The 18,473-nt window shown below is 37.1% G+C and overlaps 1 protein-coding gene across 2 annotated transcripts; it reads right to left on the minus strand.

The window, feature by feature from the left end:
* Positions 1-7,506: 7,506 nt before the first annotated feature.
* LOC130933239 (uncharacterized) lies at positions 7,507-12,386 on the minus strand. 2 transcript variants are annotated; one of them, XM_057862793.1, is made up of 7 exons: positions 11,448-12,386; positions 10,797-10,862; positions 10,601-10,649; positions 10,326-10,449; positions 9,496-10,053; positions 9,037-9,338; positions 7,507-8,080 (listed from the first exon to the last, which is right to left on the minus strand). In XM_057862793.1, the coding sequence occupies exons 1-5, from the start codon at positions 11,718-11,720 to the stop codon at positions 9,972-9,974; spliced, it is 594 nt and encodes a 197-aa protein (XP_057718776.1). In that variant the 5' UTR covers positions 11,721-12,386; the 3' UTR covers positions 7,507-8,080; positions 9,037-9,338; positions 9,496-9,971. The 2 variants fall into 2 exon arrangements, with proteins under 2 accessions (XP_057718776.1, XP_057718777.1); XM_057862794.1 differs by lacking the exon at positions 7,507-8,080 and adding an exon at positions 8,651-8,838.
* Between the last annotated feature and the right edge of the window lie 6,087 nt (positions 12,387-18,473).

The raw sequence follows: 18,473 nt of genomic DNA on the forward strand, positions 1-18,473 counted from the left end.
GAAGCTCTAAAAAAGCTCACTGTCAAGCTATTGACATTAAAGAAGCGCTTATTGGGAGGCAACCCAATTTTATTTATCTATGTTATTTTATGTTTTCTTTAGGATCATGATCATGTGGAGTTACAAAAATAACTGCAAAAAATTAAAGCAAAATAAAAAACAGCATCAAAAATGGCACACCCTGGAGGACGAGTAACGCCAGTAAGGATACCAAAATGGGCGTTTAACGCCCAACCTAGCACCATTCTGGGCGTTTAAACGCCAAAAATGGACAGCAGTCTGGCGTTTAAACGCCAAAAGTGGCAGGCAAACTGGCGTTTAAATGTCAGCAAAGGTATAAAAATGGGCGTTTAAACGCCCAGTCTGGCACCTTTTTGGGCGTTTAAACGCTAGAAAAGGGCAGCAGACTGGCGTTTAAATGCCAGAAATGCACAAAGAGGGGCGTTTAACGCCAGCAAGGTGCAGGGATGCAAAAGCCTTGACACCTCAGGATCTGTGGTCCCCACAGGATCTCCACCTACCTCAACTCACTCTCTCTCCTCTTCACACCTTTCCATAACACTCTTCCCAAACCATTATTCACCTATCAAATCCTACCCTCTTTCCCACAATCTCTTCACCACTCACATCCATCCACTCTTCCCCAAAAACCCTACCATCAAACCCCACCTACCTCACCATTCAAATTCAAACCATTTCCCTCCCAAACCCACCCACTTCCATTCGGCCAACCACCCCACTCTTTCCCTAGATATAGCCCTCCTTAAAACCTTCAATTTCACACATCTTAACCCACTAAAACCCCCCTTGGCCGAACCCTTCACACACTTCTATCTCCTCTATTTCTTCTTCTTCTCCTCTTTTCTTTCTTCTTTTGCTCGAGGACGACCAAACTTTTTAAGTTTTGTGTGGAAAAAGCCTTGCTTTTTTGTTTTTCCATAACCATTAATGGCACCTAAGGCCGGAGAAACCTCAAGGAAGAGGAAAGGGAAGCCAATTGCTTCCACCTCCGAGTCATGGGAGATGAAAAGATTTATCTCAAAAGCCCATCACCAAAAAGAGGATGGAGCAAACAAGAGAGCCCACTCATGGACCTCAACAAGTGCATGAGGAAGTTCCTCATCAAGAAATTCCTGAGATACCTCAAGGGATGTATTTTCCTCCACACAACTATTGGGAGCAACTCAACACCTCCTTAGGAGATTTGAGTTCCAACATGGAGCAACTAAGGATGGAGCACCAAGAGCATTCCATTATCCTCCATGAAATTAGAGAGGACCAAAGAGCCATGAGGGAGGAGCAACAAAGGCAAGAAAGAGACATTGAGGAGCTCAAGCACTCCATAGGATCTTCAAGAGGAAGAACTAGCCGCCATCACTAAGGTGGACCTATTCTTTAATTTTCTTGTTCTTATTTTTTTATTTTTCGATTTTTATGCTTTATATTTGACTATGTTTTAGCTTCATTACATGATCATTAGTGTCTAGTGTCTATGTCTTAAAGCTATGAATAATTCTATGAATCCTTCACCTTTCTTAAATGAAAAATGTTCCTAATTACGAAAGAACAAGAAGTACATGAATTTCAAATTTTATCTTGAAATTAGTTTAATTATTTTGATGTGGTGGCAATACTTTTTGTTTTCTGAATGAATGCTTGAACAGTGCATATTTTTTATAGTGAAGTTTATGAATGTTAAATTTGTTGGCTCTTGAAAGAATGATGAAAAAAAGAGAAATGTTATTGATGATCTGAAAAATCATAAAATTGATTCTTGAAGCAAGAAAAAGCAGTGAATAACAAAGCTTGCGAAAAAAAAAAGTGGCAAAAATTAAAAAGAAAAAAAAAAGAAAAAAAGAAGAGAAAAAGCAAGAAGAAAAAGCCAATAGCCCTTAAAACCAAAAGGCAAGGGTAAAAAGGATCCAAGGCTTTGAGCATTAATGGATTGGAGGGCCCAAAGGAACAAAATCCTGGCCTAAGTAGCTAAATCAAGTTGTTCCTAACCATGTGCTTGTGTCATGAAGGTCCAAGTGAAAAGCTTGAGACTGAGTGGTTAAAGTCGTGATCCAAAGCAAAAGAGTGTGCTTAAGAACTCTGGACACCTCTAACTGGGGACTCTAGCAAAGCTGAGTCACAATCTGAAAAGGTTCACCCAGTCATGTGTCTGTGGCATTTATGTATCCGGTGGTAATATTGGAAAATAAGATGCTTAGGGTCACGGCCAAGATTCATAAAGTAGCTGTGTTCAAGAATCAACATACTAAACTAAGAGAATCAATAACACTATCTAAATTCTGAGTTCCTAATGGATGCCAATCATTATGAACTTCAAAGGATAAAGTGAGATGCCAAAACTGTTCAGAGGCAAAGAGCTACTAGTCCCACTCATCTAATTGGGACTAAGTTTCATTGATATTTTGAGATTTATTGTATATTCTCTTCTTTTTATCCTATTTTGTTTTCAGTTGCTTGGGGACAAGCAACTATTTAAGTTTGGTGTTGTGATGAGCGGATAATTTATACACTTTTTGCATTGTTTTTACATAGTTTTTAATATGTTTTAGTTACTTTTTAGTATATTTTTATTTGTTTTTATGCAAAAATCACATTTCTGGACTTTACTATGAGTTTGTGTGTTTTTCTGTGATTTCAGGTATTTTCTGGCTGAAATTGAGGGACCTGAGCAAAAATTCGATTCAGAGGCTGAGAAAGGACTGAAGATGCTGTTGGATTCTGACCTCCCTGCACTCAAAGTAGATTTTTTGGAGCTACAAAAGCCCAATTGGCGTGCTCTCAATTGCGTTGGAAAGTAGACATCTTGGGCTTTCCAGCAATGTATAATAGTTCATACTTTGCCCGAGATTTGATGGCCCAAACTGGCGTCCAAACGCCCACTAGAGACCCTTTTCTGGCGTAAAACGCCAGAACCGGCACCAAAGCTGGAGTTAAACGCCCAAACTGACACCAAAACTGGCGTTTAAACTCCAATAAGAGCCTATGCACGTGAAAGCTTCAATGCTCAGCCCAAACACACACCAAGTGGGCCCCGAAAGTGGATTTCTACACTATCTACACTTAGTTACTCATTTTCTGTAAACCTAGTTTACTAGTTTAGTATAAATAGCACTTTTTACTATTGTATTCATATCTATAGATCATTTTTGAGACTATCTTTGGATCACTTTTGATCTCTTGATCACGTTTTGGGGGCTGGCCATTTGGCCATGCCTGGACCTTCATTACTTTTGTATTTTCAACGGTGGAGTTTCTACAACTCATAGATTAAGGTGTGGAGCTCTGCTGTTCCTCATGAATCAATGCAAAGTACTATTGTTTTTCCATTCAATTCACGTTTATTCTTATTCTAAGATATTCACTCGTACTTCAACCTGATGGATGTGATGATCCGTGACACTCATCATCATCCTCCCTTATGAACCCGTGCCTGATAACCACTTCCGTTCTATCTGCGAGACCTTGAGTGTGTATCTCTTGGGTTCCTGGTTCACGACACATGATTGCCTCTCCTGACAACAGAGCCTTTCAATTCCGTGAAATCAGAGTCTTCGTGGTATAAGCTAGAACCAATTGGCAGCATTCTTGAGATCTGAAAAGTCTAAACCTTGTCTGTGGTATTTCGAGTAGGATCTGGGATGGGATGACTGTGACGAGCTTCAAACTCATGACTGTTGGGCGCAGTGACAGTGCGCAAAAGGATCATTGGATCTTATTCCAACAAAAGTGAGAACTGACAGATGATTAGCCCTACGTAACCCGTAGTTGGACCATTTTCACTGAGAAGACGGATGGTAGCCATTGACAACGGTGATCCCCCAACATACAGCTTGTCATGGAAAGGAGTATGAACGATTGGATGAAGGCAATAGGAAAGCAGAAGTTCAGGAGCAACAAAGCATCTCCATACGCTTATCTGAAATTCCCACCAATGAATTGCATAAGTATCCCTATCTTATTTTATGTTTTATTTATCTTTTAATTATCTAAACTCTCATAACATTCTGAATCCGCCCGACTGAGATTTACAGGATGACCATAGCTTGTTTCAAGCCGACAATCTCTGTGGGATCGACATTTACTCACGTAAGGTATTACTTGGACGACCAAGTGCATTTGCTGGTTAGTTGTATCAGAGTTGTGTATCACAATTCCGTGCACCAGGTAGCAGCAACGAGCTTACTTTCCTTCTGATCTCAGATGCTACGGCGAGCTTGATGGTGAAAATTGCGAAGAGATGAATATGGTGGCGACGAGTAGAAATAGGGTTTCGTTGGATCTCACTCTTCTTCCTCTTCTAATTTTTTGGAGTGTTTGACTAACTTAAGCTCTCACATATAACAACCTATACGATTTAAATGCAACCTAACTACCCATTCTTCACTTTTTCACACACTCATGCATTCTTTTCAATTCACATCTCATATGCATTATTCTTATTACTTAAAATTTGTCCCCTTTTTATTGCTCTCTCTCTCTCTCTCTCTCTCTCTCTCTCTCTCTCTCTCTCTCTCTCTCTCTCTCTTAACTAAAATATGTACAAGAGCATCAATGTATATAGTTCAAACATTTAATACATGAGTATGTACCCAATTCTCAAGGTCTTCAACAAGAATACAAAAATACACCTTTATATCAACTAATGTTCCCAAGCTTCCCCACACTTAAATGATAGGCACTCTCACTAGCCTAAACTAACCAAAGATCCAAATAAAGAATATTCATTGTTTTGCACTTAGAGGTAGTGATATGCTAAAATTAATAACAAAAGGAGATTAAAATAGGCTCAAAGTTGGTTAACAAAGGAAGATAAAAGGGTAGGCTATTTAGGTAAGTGAGCTAAATGAAATGATGACCTCAATCATAAAAATACATATATACATCAAATAATGGACATAAAGAATCAAACAAATCAAAGATTGCAATCATAAAAAGAGAATAACACACACAAGAATGAAAGTAGTGGTTATATGAGGTAATCACACAATTAGGCCCAAAACTCACATGCTTATGTGTTCTTAGCTCAAAAACATGTTCCACAATATATTTCAAGCAAGTTACAATGAAACAAATATCAACTCAAATCAATTAGGATATCAATGCCCTATTAAGAATGTTTTTCTTGGAAAATTTCATTATTTTGACTAAGCTTATTATATATATGCAAAGAAATGCAATAAACTAAGAAAAATTGCAATTAAAGCTCTAAAATATATACAACTAAGAAAGAAATAAAATGTGAAAGCATTTAGGATTGGAATTTGTCACCTAAGATTGTCGAAGGATATCAATGCCCTATTAAGAATGTTTTTCTTGGAAAATTTCATTATTTTGACTAAGCTTATTATATATATGCAAAGAAATGCAATAAACTAAGAAAAATTGCAATTAAAGCTCTAAAATATATACAACTAAGAAAGAAATAAAATGTGAAAGCATTTAGGATTGGAATTTGTCACCTAAGATTGTCGATCGGTGACGACCTTCCCACACTTAAATGTTTGCATCGTCTTCGGTGCATCCAAAGATGAGCACGGGGGTATGGCGACTTCGGATTGCCACCCTCAGCTGATGGATCAATCGACTGCTGCGGGTTCTTTCTTTCGCTTCCCTTGTTGCTTATGGTGAATCATCCATGAAAATTAGAAAATAACATCATAAGATGAGTAAATACGAAAACAAGGAAGCATAGATTGTTGAAATAAAGTAAGAATCACTAAAATGAGTTGAATGAATAAGTTTGTGACATGAAGGAAACAAGTGTGTGTATTCTAAGTTGCGCGGTTTAGAACACACATACTAGGATAGAAAGCTATGTCACAATTACATAAAAGAAACATGCAGTTCACTCATTTTAGTGTGCTTGAGATACTTTAAAAGACTTGTAGGTTAAGATAAACAAACAAGCAATAAAAAAACATGAAAGCATTCAAGCAAGAATCAAGCAATTGTAAAATGGATAATAGAGAAAAGTTTGTTCGCAACACCTAATTGAACATGAAGTGAAAAACATGGCAAGCATAGTCCACAAAGCTTAAAAAACTCAAAAAATGTCACTAGGTGATCTTATAATCCAATTTCACAATTCCTTAATTTCAAAGCATCAACTAGGTGACTCAAATAAAAATCAGTCATAACAAGCATCACCTAACAAAAAATGCACCAACTACATATAATTGCCTAATAATAGATAATGAATTCAAATTACACGGTGGCTAGCTACAACATGCAATTTAGAAATCTAACAAGATTCATGAAGGCAATGTCATAAGTACTTGGTATGCACGAAATTAAACATAAAGAACTCAATACCAAGAAACAAAGTATAACTCCAATAAAGATATCTAACAATGAATAATTTTGGCATTAAAAAATAGTAGATCAAATCAATAATCCAACACGTATCACCTAAAGCAAAAAATTAAACAGAAAAATTAAACTACTAACTAACTAAATAACTAACTAACTAACTAGCAAACTAACTATAGGAGAGTATGGTGGGTGGTGAATGATAGTGGTAGATGGTGGTTGGATGAGGGGAAGAAGAGATGGGAGAGAAAAGAAGAAAAGAAATAGAGATAATAGAAGAAAATAACTAGGGTGGTGTGAGAAGAGAGTTGTGCGTACGGACACCTGGCCGTGCGCACGCACAAAGGGTGTAGAATGGGGGGTTATGCGCACGCATAAGCTTGTGCGAGCACTCCGGGTAGAGGGTGGAAAACGGTTTGTGCGTACGCACATACGTGTGCGCACGCACACTAAATTTATTTATTTTTTGAATAACTTGTAGAAAGATCATGTGTGCGTGCGCACGCATGTGTGCGCACGCAGAAAGAGCGAAATTGATAGGGGTGCACACGCACAGGGGCATGCGAGCGTTGCCAACAGAGTGGCCGCAATTGAGTTGCGTACGCAAAAGCCGATGCGTACACATAGAGTGCGTGTGAAGGGGTTGGTGTGTGGACGCACAGTTGTGTACGTGCGCACACTGAGAGGAAAAGACTGGGATGCGCATGCAGAGATACATGCAAGTGCTCCCAACAGGGGCTGTGCAGGTGGGTGTGCGTACTCACAGTTGGGTGCGTACTCACAGTTGGGTGCATACGCACAGAACGCAGAATTTGGTGATTCTATGCGTATGCACAGTGGTGTGCGCACGCACAGTGCCCTGTTTTCCCAAAAATTTTCCTTCAAATTCTAAGGTATTCAACCGTAGCTTAAAAAAATTTCAACCCCAAACATCTAGAATTTCATGCATTCATGATCCATATGAAAATTAAGCTATCTATGCTCAAAATTAAACTAATCCTAAGCTAACCAAGATAACAAAAATGCAATTAACTCATTATAAACATAAAAATGCAAGGAAAGGATTAGAACCATGTTACCATGGTGGGGTGTCTCTCACCTAACACTTTTATTTATTATCTTTAAATTAGACAATTGGGAGAACCCTTGCTATGGTGGCTTGTGCTTGAATTCTTCCTTGAATCCCCACCAATATTTGCATCTCCAATAGCCTTCGGGATCCCAAATCTTGTACACTCGATCTTCTTGTTGACTCACGTGATTCCATCCGGGTGGCAAGCACTTAGAGTTCTCACTCAAGCATCCAAACATCCTCCAATATCTACTTACTTGAGAATTACACTAACCATTAAAGCAAAACTTCAAAAGATTCAACTTCTATGAACCTAGGATCATGTTCCCAACCACTACCTAATTTTCCTTTATTGTTCAATCCACAAATATTCCTAAGTTAACTATCATTTTCAATCAAACCATATTCAAGTGGAATAATGAAGCTCAAGGTTAAGGATGTTACCCACTTAAATGAAGGAGGTGATAGTGCTTCTTGTATGATCTCCAACTCTTGACAAGCTTTCTCAAGCTTGTTTTCTTGTTCAACTTCAAATTCTTCAACCACTTCTTCTAATTCCTTGATCTAGACGTCTTCCACTTGCAACTCATGCTCAATTCCTTTTCTTTCCCTTGTAGTTCCAAGCTCTTTTCTACTACACATGCTTCAATTGAAGTTGATTCTTCACTTTTATCCGTGGAGGCACTACAAGAAAATAAGCTTTCTGTCACGCTTTAAAAGCGTACCGAAAAGTGCAAAAAAGCATGCCAATAACTTTTTGAGCCATTGGCATGCTTTTAAAAGGGTCACATCCGCCAGCGTGCCGGTTGCTCTATCGTCACGCTTTTGTGGATCTATCGGCACGCTTTTTTGTTGGCACACTTTCATCTCTTGCAACGCATAAAAAGCGTGGCTATAGGTCTTAACCTACAGGTACGCTTAAAAAGTGGACATATCGCCACGCTTTTAAAACGTCCTAAAATGTTTGTTTTAGGTACTCTTTAAAAACGTGCCAATAGAAAAAAATATGGCTACACTTTTTAAAGTGTGACAATAGCCAATGATACGGCCACACTTTAAAAGCATGGCAATAGCCTTATAAAATTTAAAAAAAAATAATCTTTTTCTTATTTTTACCTTCACTACTACAAAATATAAATTTTCAATCCTTTTTTATTACCAAACCTACAAATATAGTATGCAATTTTTAGTACAAAATAAATCAAATAATAATTAGTGACATAATTTTTGCAATAATTGTTTTATACATTAAAAAATTAATACTCAAATACAAAATAAATCTCGAGTTCGAATTCCAAAACTAAAAACTCAAAAAAAAAAATACAAAAACAATACAACTTAAATTCTATTTCCTTTGCTGTTCCTCCTTCCTCTAGCCCTCTTAAACTTCTTTCCCTTAGATCATACATAATTATTTCTGAAACATTTGTGAACTTTTTTACCTACAAAAGATAATTCCTTGAGCTAAACGTTAGTGGTACTACACTGAATTGCAAATTGTAATTTAATATTCTAGAGCAACAGTCACAAGAATGGTAAAACCAGGAATAGTTTAGTACGACCTACTTGTGTAGTATTAAGCAAAAAGTACGACCTACTTGCAGGATAAGAAGAGCATAAAAATAAGCCATAGGAATTACCTTGAAAAGGACACGCCAAGCAAGTCCACTTATTCACATATTTGACAAAATCCTGCCAAAACAATGTCCAAACTCACTGGTAAGTATTTTCAAACTACATGGGATAACTTTCTTCTCTAACTCTATGCAATATATCGTAGAAATAACATGAGTTTTGTAAGCGCAGATCACGGTGAAGAGACAAGAAACACAGGATCATGATTCCTCCCATAGAATGGGAAATCAAGTTAACTTTCCTTCCACCAGAGGCTTTGTAAGCAGTTTTCAACTTGGCTTTAAGGCCATCCATCAGTTTGTCAATTCTGCCAACACCAACAAAATAAGGCACATAGTTATGCTGAAGGGGATTGGTTTCCTTCCTTGATAATTGAAAGGTGGAATACCCTTGGGAAAACACTAAACAAATAAATAAATCAGTGATTAAACTTGATATTATGCTGAAGGGGCCGAGCATTTTACCTATTGCTTTGCCTGAAGTCATAACCATAACCAAGCAATGTGGTTCCTTTCTTGTAGCCACACCCAACAAGCATGTCAATCATATCATGGAAATGATACACCTCAGTCAAATGTATGCATTTCATAAACGGAAACAACATTTCACATAACAGCAGAAAATCAAATCAAATCAGTTAATTAAAATTCACAATAACAAAAAATTTATATACGTGGATCGGGGATAACAAAATTTTTCTCTCTTCTCTGGATCGGAACCATGCATGACAACAACGCAGTAACCACTAACCAGATATAATAGGGTTTTGAACCCTAGAAAAACAATATTATTTGGGATTTTATTATTTATCAATGAAAATCCGATAGTTGTGGGCAATGCAAATGCCTAACGGGACCCAAATGTCTGACATGTTATTTATGAAGCCTAGGAAGGAAGTGTTTTGCTCCTTCTCTTTAACCGCATCCATGCCTCATGGAATTTAAAACTTGAGCTCGTTCATCATATTTAGAGCCTTCAGGATGAAGATATAAGTGAAGGCATCTTCTTGGAGCTTCTCAAATCTACATCACACACACATGAAAAGCATAAATCAAAATAGAATCTTTATATATTTACACTCCTAGACAAGAATTTGGTGAGGGAATAAATCCCAGCTTCTTGTAATAATTTTACTAAACTAAATCCCAGCTTCCCAAACTACAACCAGAACAATGCGGGCATTGAAGCTAAATCAAATAAAATCCCAAACCACAAAGAATAAATAAATGTAAAACAAAATAAGTGGAAAAAATAAATAAAAAAACTAAGAAACAGCAACAAGGTTAGAGCTTACCTCCCCGGCTTTGAAAAATGGCCAGCACCAAGTTCGCATTTAAAAAGCAGTATGTTATCATCAGTCTTCATATCCCTCATCTTTGCCACGAACTTTGAAGGTTCAGAATAGATAACCCGTGGGTCTACAGCATGTACAAGCACAAAATAAAGTCACATGGAACAACAGAGTATAGCTTTCCAGCGAAATCATAAGCAATAGCAAACCCACAAGAATTATTTAGCTTTACTTATAAGAACATGAACAGATCCCTTTCAAGAATTAGATATGCTTACCATTTAATCCAGCAGTGACAAGAATGTGTGGATAATTCTGTGCCTTCACCTGCGTAAAATGGGTAGGATGAAAATCATGAGCAAAGAATTATAAATAATTTCTGGAAGTCACTTCATGCAGGATACAAAAATAAAATATTGATAGCTAATGAAGACTACTGTCCATCTGAGTCTAACACAGCCATAAGGTTCTCACATCATCAACGGGGAAATATGACTTTATGTAGAAGTAAAATTCTTCCTTCCTAGGGTCACCCCATTCCTGCAGTAAAACATAACAGAATAATCAGCTTTATCAAAATGAGAAATGAGAGTAGATTATATCATATGATATTTTGGTAATATACTTTCAGCAGAAAAGATATTGCGTGGACATGCTTAAATAATGAAAATCAAGAATTTGGATAGCATTTACAAAGTAAAGACCCATATAATTAATAATGTCTTAATACACTGATGGAGTGGGGGTATATGATATCTCTCATAAATATTAATTTGAGATCCCAATATAACAACTAAATAAGCTTCAATATATTAAGTGAGATCTTTTATGAGAAATATGTTTAAGCCGTTTTTAAGGACCCAGAAAAATAATATAATACGGGACATTATCAAGGTTATGCATAAGTCATATTCGGACCACTATTTCTAAGACAAACAAAATGAAGATCTTTTACATCCGAGTTGCTTGTCCCATCTCTTGCCACTCCGTTTTTCCGCTACTAAACCTATGCTTAATAGGCATTTAAAAGTGGGAAGAACAAGCTTTTAGAACCAAATAGACATGTATTCAATCATTTCCAAATGCTGACATGGAATGGCAGGAAAATACAAGAGAGAAAATTACCTTCCATTCTGAAGTGGTGAGAGGAATAGTTGGATCAAGCATAGTTGTCAAAACATCCACAAAAGGTACTCCAGCAACAGCTGCCTTGAATAAATCTGGTCTCATATTAAGAACTGCACCAAATAGCAAACCTCCAGCACTTCTTCCCCCAATGCACAGACTTTCCTTAGAACAAAATTTGTTCTCAATCAAGTATTCAGCACAAGCAATAAAATCAGTGAAGATGTTCTTTTTCTTCAGAAATTTCCCATTCTCATACCACGGCCTCCCCATTTCTCCACCTCCACATATATGAGCTATAACATATATAAATCCCCGATCTAACAAAGAAAGCCTTGAAGAATTGAAGCTGGGAATTTTACTCCAAAAACAAGCTGATAGAATCACGAAGCTCCATTTCCATTTTCAATTAACCCTAGCTTTTAAGAAATGTTTTGATTTGGAGGAAATAGGTGAAACTCACGGAAAGTGAAGGATTGAGAGAAAGGGCAGAAGAGAGCTTTGGACGAGTAAGGATTCGATTAAGGACAGAGCTCCATGATTTGCTGACGCAAGCAGCGGAAGCGAACCAACGAGCCGGGAGCCTCGCCAGAATGTTCCGGAGAAGGTACTCGTTCACCGAATCGAAACTTCCACCGTTCCCGTTGGCTGAGAAGAAGGTAGAGCAGATGAGAAGAGATGATAGAGGAAGGAGGGCAGAGACTGGCGGCGCGGAGAAAGGAAAGGCGACCTCCATTGGCTGACCGACGCGGTGAGTAATGAGTGCCGAGGGAGTGTGAACGCCAGCAAAGACGGGTTAGGGGAGACGACGGAGGGAGCGCCGACAGATGAGAGAGTGCAAGCGATGCCGATGAGCTCTGTCTGAGTGTTAGGGTTTTCAGAGCGTTGGCGTAATGGTGTTACAGCCTTACAGGGGAGAACAGTAGAAGCTAAGTCTGATGAGTGATGAGTTAGTAGCGCCTTTGGGACTGAGTAGTTTCTTTTTTTTAAGCGAACCTTTTTGCCACGCTTTTCTGGGGTGCTACCAGAGGTATTGGAAATGGGGACGCTTTAAAAACATGCCAAGATCAAAAACTTTTTGCTACGCTTTAAAAGTGTCTCTGTTTTTCTTTATGGCCACGCTTTTAAAGTATGGCAAAAAAAGAACGTGGTCAAATCTGAAATCAATTGCCACTCTTATAAAAGCATAGCCATAGACCCCTTTTGCCACGCTTTTTAAGCGTAGCAAGAAAAAATGTAGCCAAATCTCTAATCAATCACCACCTTCATAAAAGCGTGGCTATTGACCACATTTGGCCACGCTTTTAAAGTGTGACAAGAAAAAAGCGTGGCCATAGGCCTTTTTTCTTGTAGTGAGGTGCTTGAATTGTTGGAAGAGTGTAGTGAGGCTAAGTGAGATAGAGCTCCGGTTAAGGTAGCCATGATGTTGTCTTGCCTCTTTTGGTATTCTTCTTTCTCTTGAAGGAAGAATTGAAGTGCTTCCTCCGTTGAAGGTTATGAAGAAAAAGAAGGTTCATCATGTGGGAGAAAGTCCTCATGTGTTGAAGGTGGTTGATATTGATGAGAGCATTGAGGTGGAGTGGGATATTGGTGTTGGAATTTTGGTGGTTCTAAGTGTGGTTCATAAGGTTGTTCATGAGGCACATAAGGTTCATGGTTTGGTGGGTATAAGTTAGGCTCATGTGGAGGTATTTGGTAATAGTGTGATGTGACTTGTGAGTAAGGTTGATCATAATGTTAAGGGTTTGATTGGTATTGGTATGCATCAAGAGGTGGATAATAGCTATAAGGATATGGAGGAGGTTCTTGCCAAGATGGTTGCCTAGAAGCATATGGCTCCTCACTCAATTGATCCCACAATCCATGATGCATTCCATCACTGAGGTTCTCACTTCCTACAACATCATAACAACCAAACTTCAAGCCAAAGGGGTGAGAATTCATAGAGAAAAGAGGAAATAAAAATAAAATATAATAAGAGAAACTAAAACAAACTCCTAACAACTAACAAAAGCAAGCAAACAACCAAAAAGAAGAAAACTGTTCACATATTCACATATTAACAATAGCCAACAATATAACACCATTGCAACTCTCCAGCAACGGCGCCAAAAACTTGATGATGGCCTAAAGTGGGTTAGGAATTTCACAAAATAGAATTTTTCCATTGCAAGTATAGTCCAAACCCAACAATTGACCATCCATCAAATTTTAAATTCAAAAGATGTCACAATTCAACACAAAATAACTAGGAGTTTTAAATCCCAGGTCGTTCTTCCTAGGAATTGCAATAAAGTGATCAATTATTGGCTATTAGGGGAAAGGGGTTTTGAGATTGCAAGAGGGAAGAAATGTAAATAGCAAGAAATTAAAGAAACAAACAATAGCTAAATATCAAAGGCAATTAAAGTCAAGGCAATTAATCAAGAGAAAGGAAAATTCAAATGCTAAGAAACCTCTTGGCAAGGGTTGAGAGTCAAGGTTATCTATCCTAGCCATTGACTACAAACACATGATGATTATGAAGAGTTAATCCTACTTAGTCAACCCTAACATCAAGGATAAGTCAAATAGGCATAATTGATCTCAATCCACAAGTCCTAGTCTACTCACTAATTAGCTTAATGAAAGACTAGTATTAATGGAAACCAAATCAACTAACTACTCTAATATATCAATTAAGAATGGACATCAATGACTCAAGGTCACCAAAGTCCTCAAATCCAAGCCAAGAGTGAGGAAAAATTACACTAAAACTAAGCCAAACATTTTATCAAACACCTGGTGTGCATGAAAATAAAGGCATATTAAATTGCAATAATAATAAATTCTAAAGCTACCAAAAGCAAGAAAATAATAATAACAACTCAATTAAATAACAATAAACATAAAAACATCAAATTGCATTAATAGAAATTAAAATTAACAAGAGTTTATCAACAATAAAATAACCAAATAAAAGAAATAACAAGTAAAACTAAAAGAAGTAAAATGCTAGAACAAGAAATAGTAAAGAAAACTAAATTAAAGCAAGTATCAAAGCATAAATCTAACAGAAATTTAACTATTCTACCCTAAATTCTAGAGAGAAGAGAGAGCTTCTCTCTCTAGAAATGACCTAAAACATGCTCTAAGCTAAATCTAATTGCTCTCCCTTGCCTCCTATTGAATTAGGGATGAAATAGCTTTAGGAATGAGTTAGATTGGATTTTGGAGGCCCAAAATTCGCTGCCAGCGTTTTGCATAAAATGAGGTCATATGCTGGGACTTGTGCGTACGCACAGGTGTGTGCGTGCGCACACTTGCTGAAAAGCTCCAAACTCCATTTCTTCTTGATTTCTCTACGACCTGAGAGCCACTTGTTGCCTCCGAGGGCGTACTTTGTGAGGAAATCATTCTAGTTTCTGTCAAATGCGTCTTTCGTGTACGAGTTCCAAACAACTTGGCTCATCTCTTGTTCAATTTTTTCGTGTCCCTTGTAGCCGTTTAGTTTGTTTGGTATCTTCTTTATGATGTGCCAGATGCACCACCTGTGAATTGTTGTTGGCATGCACGGCTCAATTGCCCTTTGAATCAATGCGCATTGTTCAGTAAGAATGCCTTTTGGTGCCTTCCCTCCCATGCAATGGAGCCAACAATCGAATAGCCATTTGAATGATTGGATGTCCTCATTTTTCATCAACGCGAATCCAAGAAGTGTCGACTGATCATGGTGATTCACGCCCACAAAAGAACCTAAAACCAGATTGTACCTGCATAAATAGATGCACCCAGACAGTGGTGGACTGAAATTTGTACATTCACCAAACATAAAACAATATGTGACTGAACGGAATACCTGTTTGTGTTGTAGGTAGTGTTGAATGAAACCACGTCTCCAAAATACTCATATGTGGCCCTGCTTTTTGCGTCGGCCCAAAATTCATGTTTAATGCAATGATCGCCTTCGAGGTTGTGCTCGAAGAAGAAATTTTGGTTCTTCTCTTTCATTCTTAGTAGGTACTTCCCAAATTGTTTGGCATCGTTGAAGAAGAAGAAGAAGAAGAAGAAGAAGAAGAAGAAGAAGAAGACGAAAACGCGAGAAGAGAACAAGGTTTATGTTGCAGTAGAAGGTTTACATTGACCAAAGGTTTATCACGCAGCAGAAGGTTTACGTTATATGAGGCGCGTGTATGACAAACGACTGAAGAAGTGGGAGAGGCGCGTCTGCAGGAAGTTACTTGGATAGTTTGGATAAAAAAGTTACATGGATGTAGAGCTTTTTTTATTTTTTTTACTGTTAAAATATTATTAACTTGTTAGTTGATATTACATGTGTTATCATATTTATATTATTTTTCTAAAAAAAATTATCATTTTTTTTAATTTTTTAATTTTTATTTCATCGTATACTTAATTATCTGAACCGAACCAATCCATTTTTAATCTATTTGATTTAGCTTAAATACACAACAAAATATATATATAAAATCAAACTAATCCAAACTAATTATAATTTAATTGGTTCGATTCTTATTTTACTCCAAATCCAAATTAATTCGACCCCTAAACATCCCTATAACGGACCGGACTTCGTAATAAAGTGACTAGAAATCTAGAATTTGGTTTAGTAACGGAGGAGAAAATGTTGAAATCGGTTTTTTATATTTATATGCGAGTTAAATTAGTTTTTTTCTTTATAAAAAATTATGGAATGAAATTGGTCGATCAAATCATTTAACGTAAACTATTTTTTCGAGTTTACACAGTTTGAAACGTGCTAAAAAACACCAATTTAATTGGGTCTGTCTATAATAAGCTCAGCTCTTTTGAGCTTTTCTGATGTGCACAAATAATAATTTATAAAGATGCCTCATACGGGGTTTAATAGTAATTATTATTTTTTTACATTTACCACAAATTCCTTTCGTTTTTGCTTCTCTTTGTATGCACTCCATTCAACCCTAAGTCCACATTTTTCTCCATCCTCTGCCACCGTGACTGTATTTTTCTTCATCGCCGCCGCCGCCGCCTGAAGCTCTACTCTGTTCAACTCGAGCTATAATTCAGGTTTCCTCTCTCAACATCATACTTCATTTCTAACTTGATTTTCCGATGTTATGAAAAGAAAAATCATATTTTTACTTGTCAATGTAGAATTAATAGTGTGATTTGTATGTGTTTGAAAGTTGATTTAGGGTTTGATCATTGACTTCCTGGATTTGTCAATTGCATAAAATTTTTCAATTAAGAACTTAAAGCAATTAAAAAAAATGGTGGAAAGAAGCTGTAATATTTTTCTGTATTCAATAGATTATTTTTCTTGTTTATCTTAAAAATTGAAATTAAGTTGTTTTCTCTGTTAATATGTGCTGCAATTTGTAGTTTCTCAGGAGTATTTCTGCTATAGTAACTTGATCTTAACATGGATTTGTGCTTTGTTAAATGTCATAATAGATATTGCTTTCTCAAATTTTGTAGGTACAATTTGAAGCTTAGTTTGGTTAGAGATATGGCTTGATGGCACAGTTTCAAATAAAATCTAATGCATTGGTTACTTTGCAAGAGCTAAACCATTCATCGCCATTTTTCAAGCATGGAGCATCGCTCAGAGTGATCGGAAAGTGAGTGGTGTGATTCAAGTTGTACTTCTTGTGGGAATTTTCACCATAGTAATGACAGGACATATTTCAAATGATGTTGAAATTCCATGCCATTTGTGTTTTGCCATAGTTTCATTGATCTTGGCTCTCTTGTTCCTAAAACTATATTGCCTTGGTTATTTGTGAAGCATCAAATTTGAGGATGTCAGTAATGTAGCATTATTTTTGGATTAATAAAATTGATGTATGATTAGTATTTTGTATATATTTTAAAATCTTGCCATTGGCAATGATGGAGTAAATACCCATAGTCGTCCCTGAGATTCGCGTAAATACTCAATGTAATTCTCAAGATCCCGATTTTTGCATTTTAGTCCTCCAGATAGAGCTCCGAGTACTCAAAGAGGTCCCTGGACATATTTCTAGTGATGAGTCATCACCGAAGCGCTGATGTGGCCTCTATTTGCCACGCTGGAGGGGTCAATAGCCATATGAGCTGGCCAATTTTCAATTTGTACCCACGTTGGTCCCTCCCTTTATATCTAACCCTAAATCCCTAAATTTTTGTAAACTTCATCTCTTCTTCTTGTTCATCGCACTCTCTTCATTCTACATCAATCAATTTCCATTGCCGAATTGAAGAATGTGGTGAATGGCAGTGAGGCTTTAATGGAAAGAATGATTGATAAAGATGGCATTGATTCTATGATGTTGAGTTGGTCGTTTGATGAAGTAGACGAGGATACAGTTGATTCCCAGATGAAAAGTGACAAGTTATGACCTCACGCTAAAATATCACTGGATCGTTGCAGAAGTTGCTGTATGCTTCCTTCACTAGGACAGTTGCCTTCTTTGAAGCACTTATCAATTTCATATTTTGCAAGTCTAACAATTATGGGTGCTGAGTTTTACTTTTACCAGAACGGTGAATCTTGTTTGGAGACACCACCATTTCCAATGCTTAAAACTCTTTCGATTCACTCAATGTGGTGATTTGTCCTACTTTGGCTTCCCTCATGAGAATGCATCCCCCCATGCAAATTAGAATTATTTGGTACTGATAGGAAGCAGGATGAGGAGTTGGATGAGTTTAGTGTAAGTGTATTTGTGAAGGCTTTTTCTTCTTTGATTCAATATTAGGAGCTTAAGTGGTAAGTCCAGATAATACTTGTTTAGTTGTGTTAATGAAACTTGTTCTCATACTTCACTCTATTCTTATGAAAGTCTCTTATTCTAAAATGGTCAAAACATTGATGCTTTTTCAGGAAAAGATTATAGATGAACTGGGTAATTAGATGAACAGTACATCCAATCATTTAGATTTTGTACAAGTGAGTTTCTACATCTAGTTTTCTTAATCATGTTGAGGGGTTTTTGATATATACCTTTATGATTGCTGTCACTAACTAAAACACAAATCAGCAAATAAAACACAAATCCTGTG

Source organism: Arachis stenosperma, chromosome 6 (genome assembly GCF_014773155.1).
Source record: "Arachis stenosperma cultivar V10309 chromosome 6, arast.V10309.gnm1.PFL2, whole genome shotgun sequence".
In the NCBI taxonomy this organism is placed as follows: domain Eukaryota; kingdom Viridiplantae; phylum Streptophyta; class Magnoliopsida; order Fabales; family Fabaceae; genus Arachis; species Arachis stenosperma.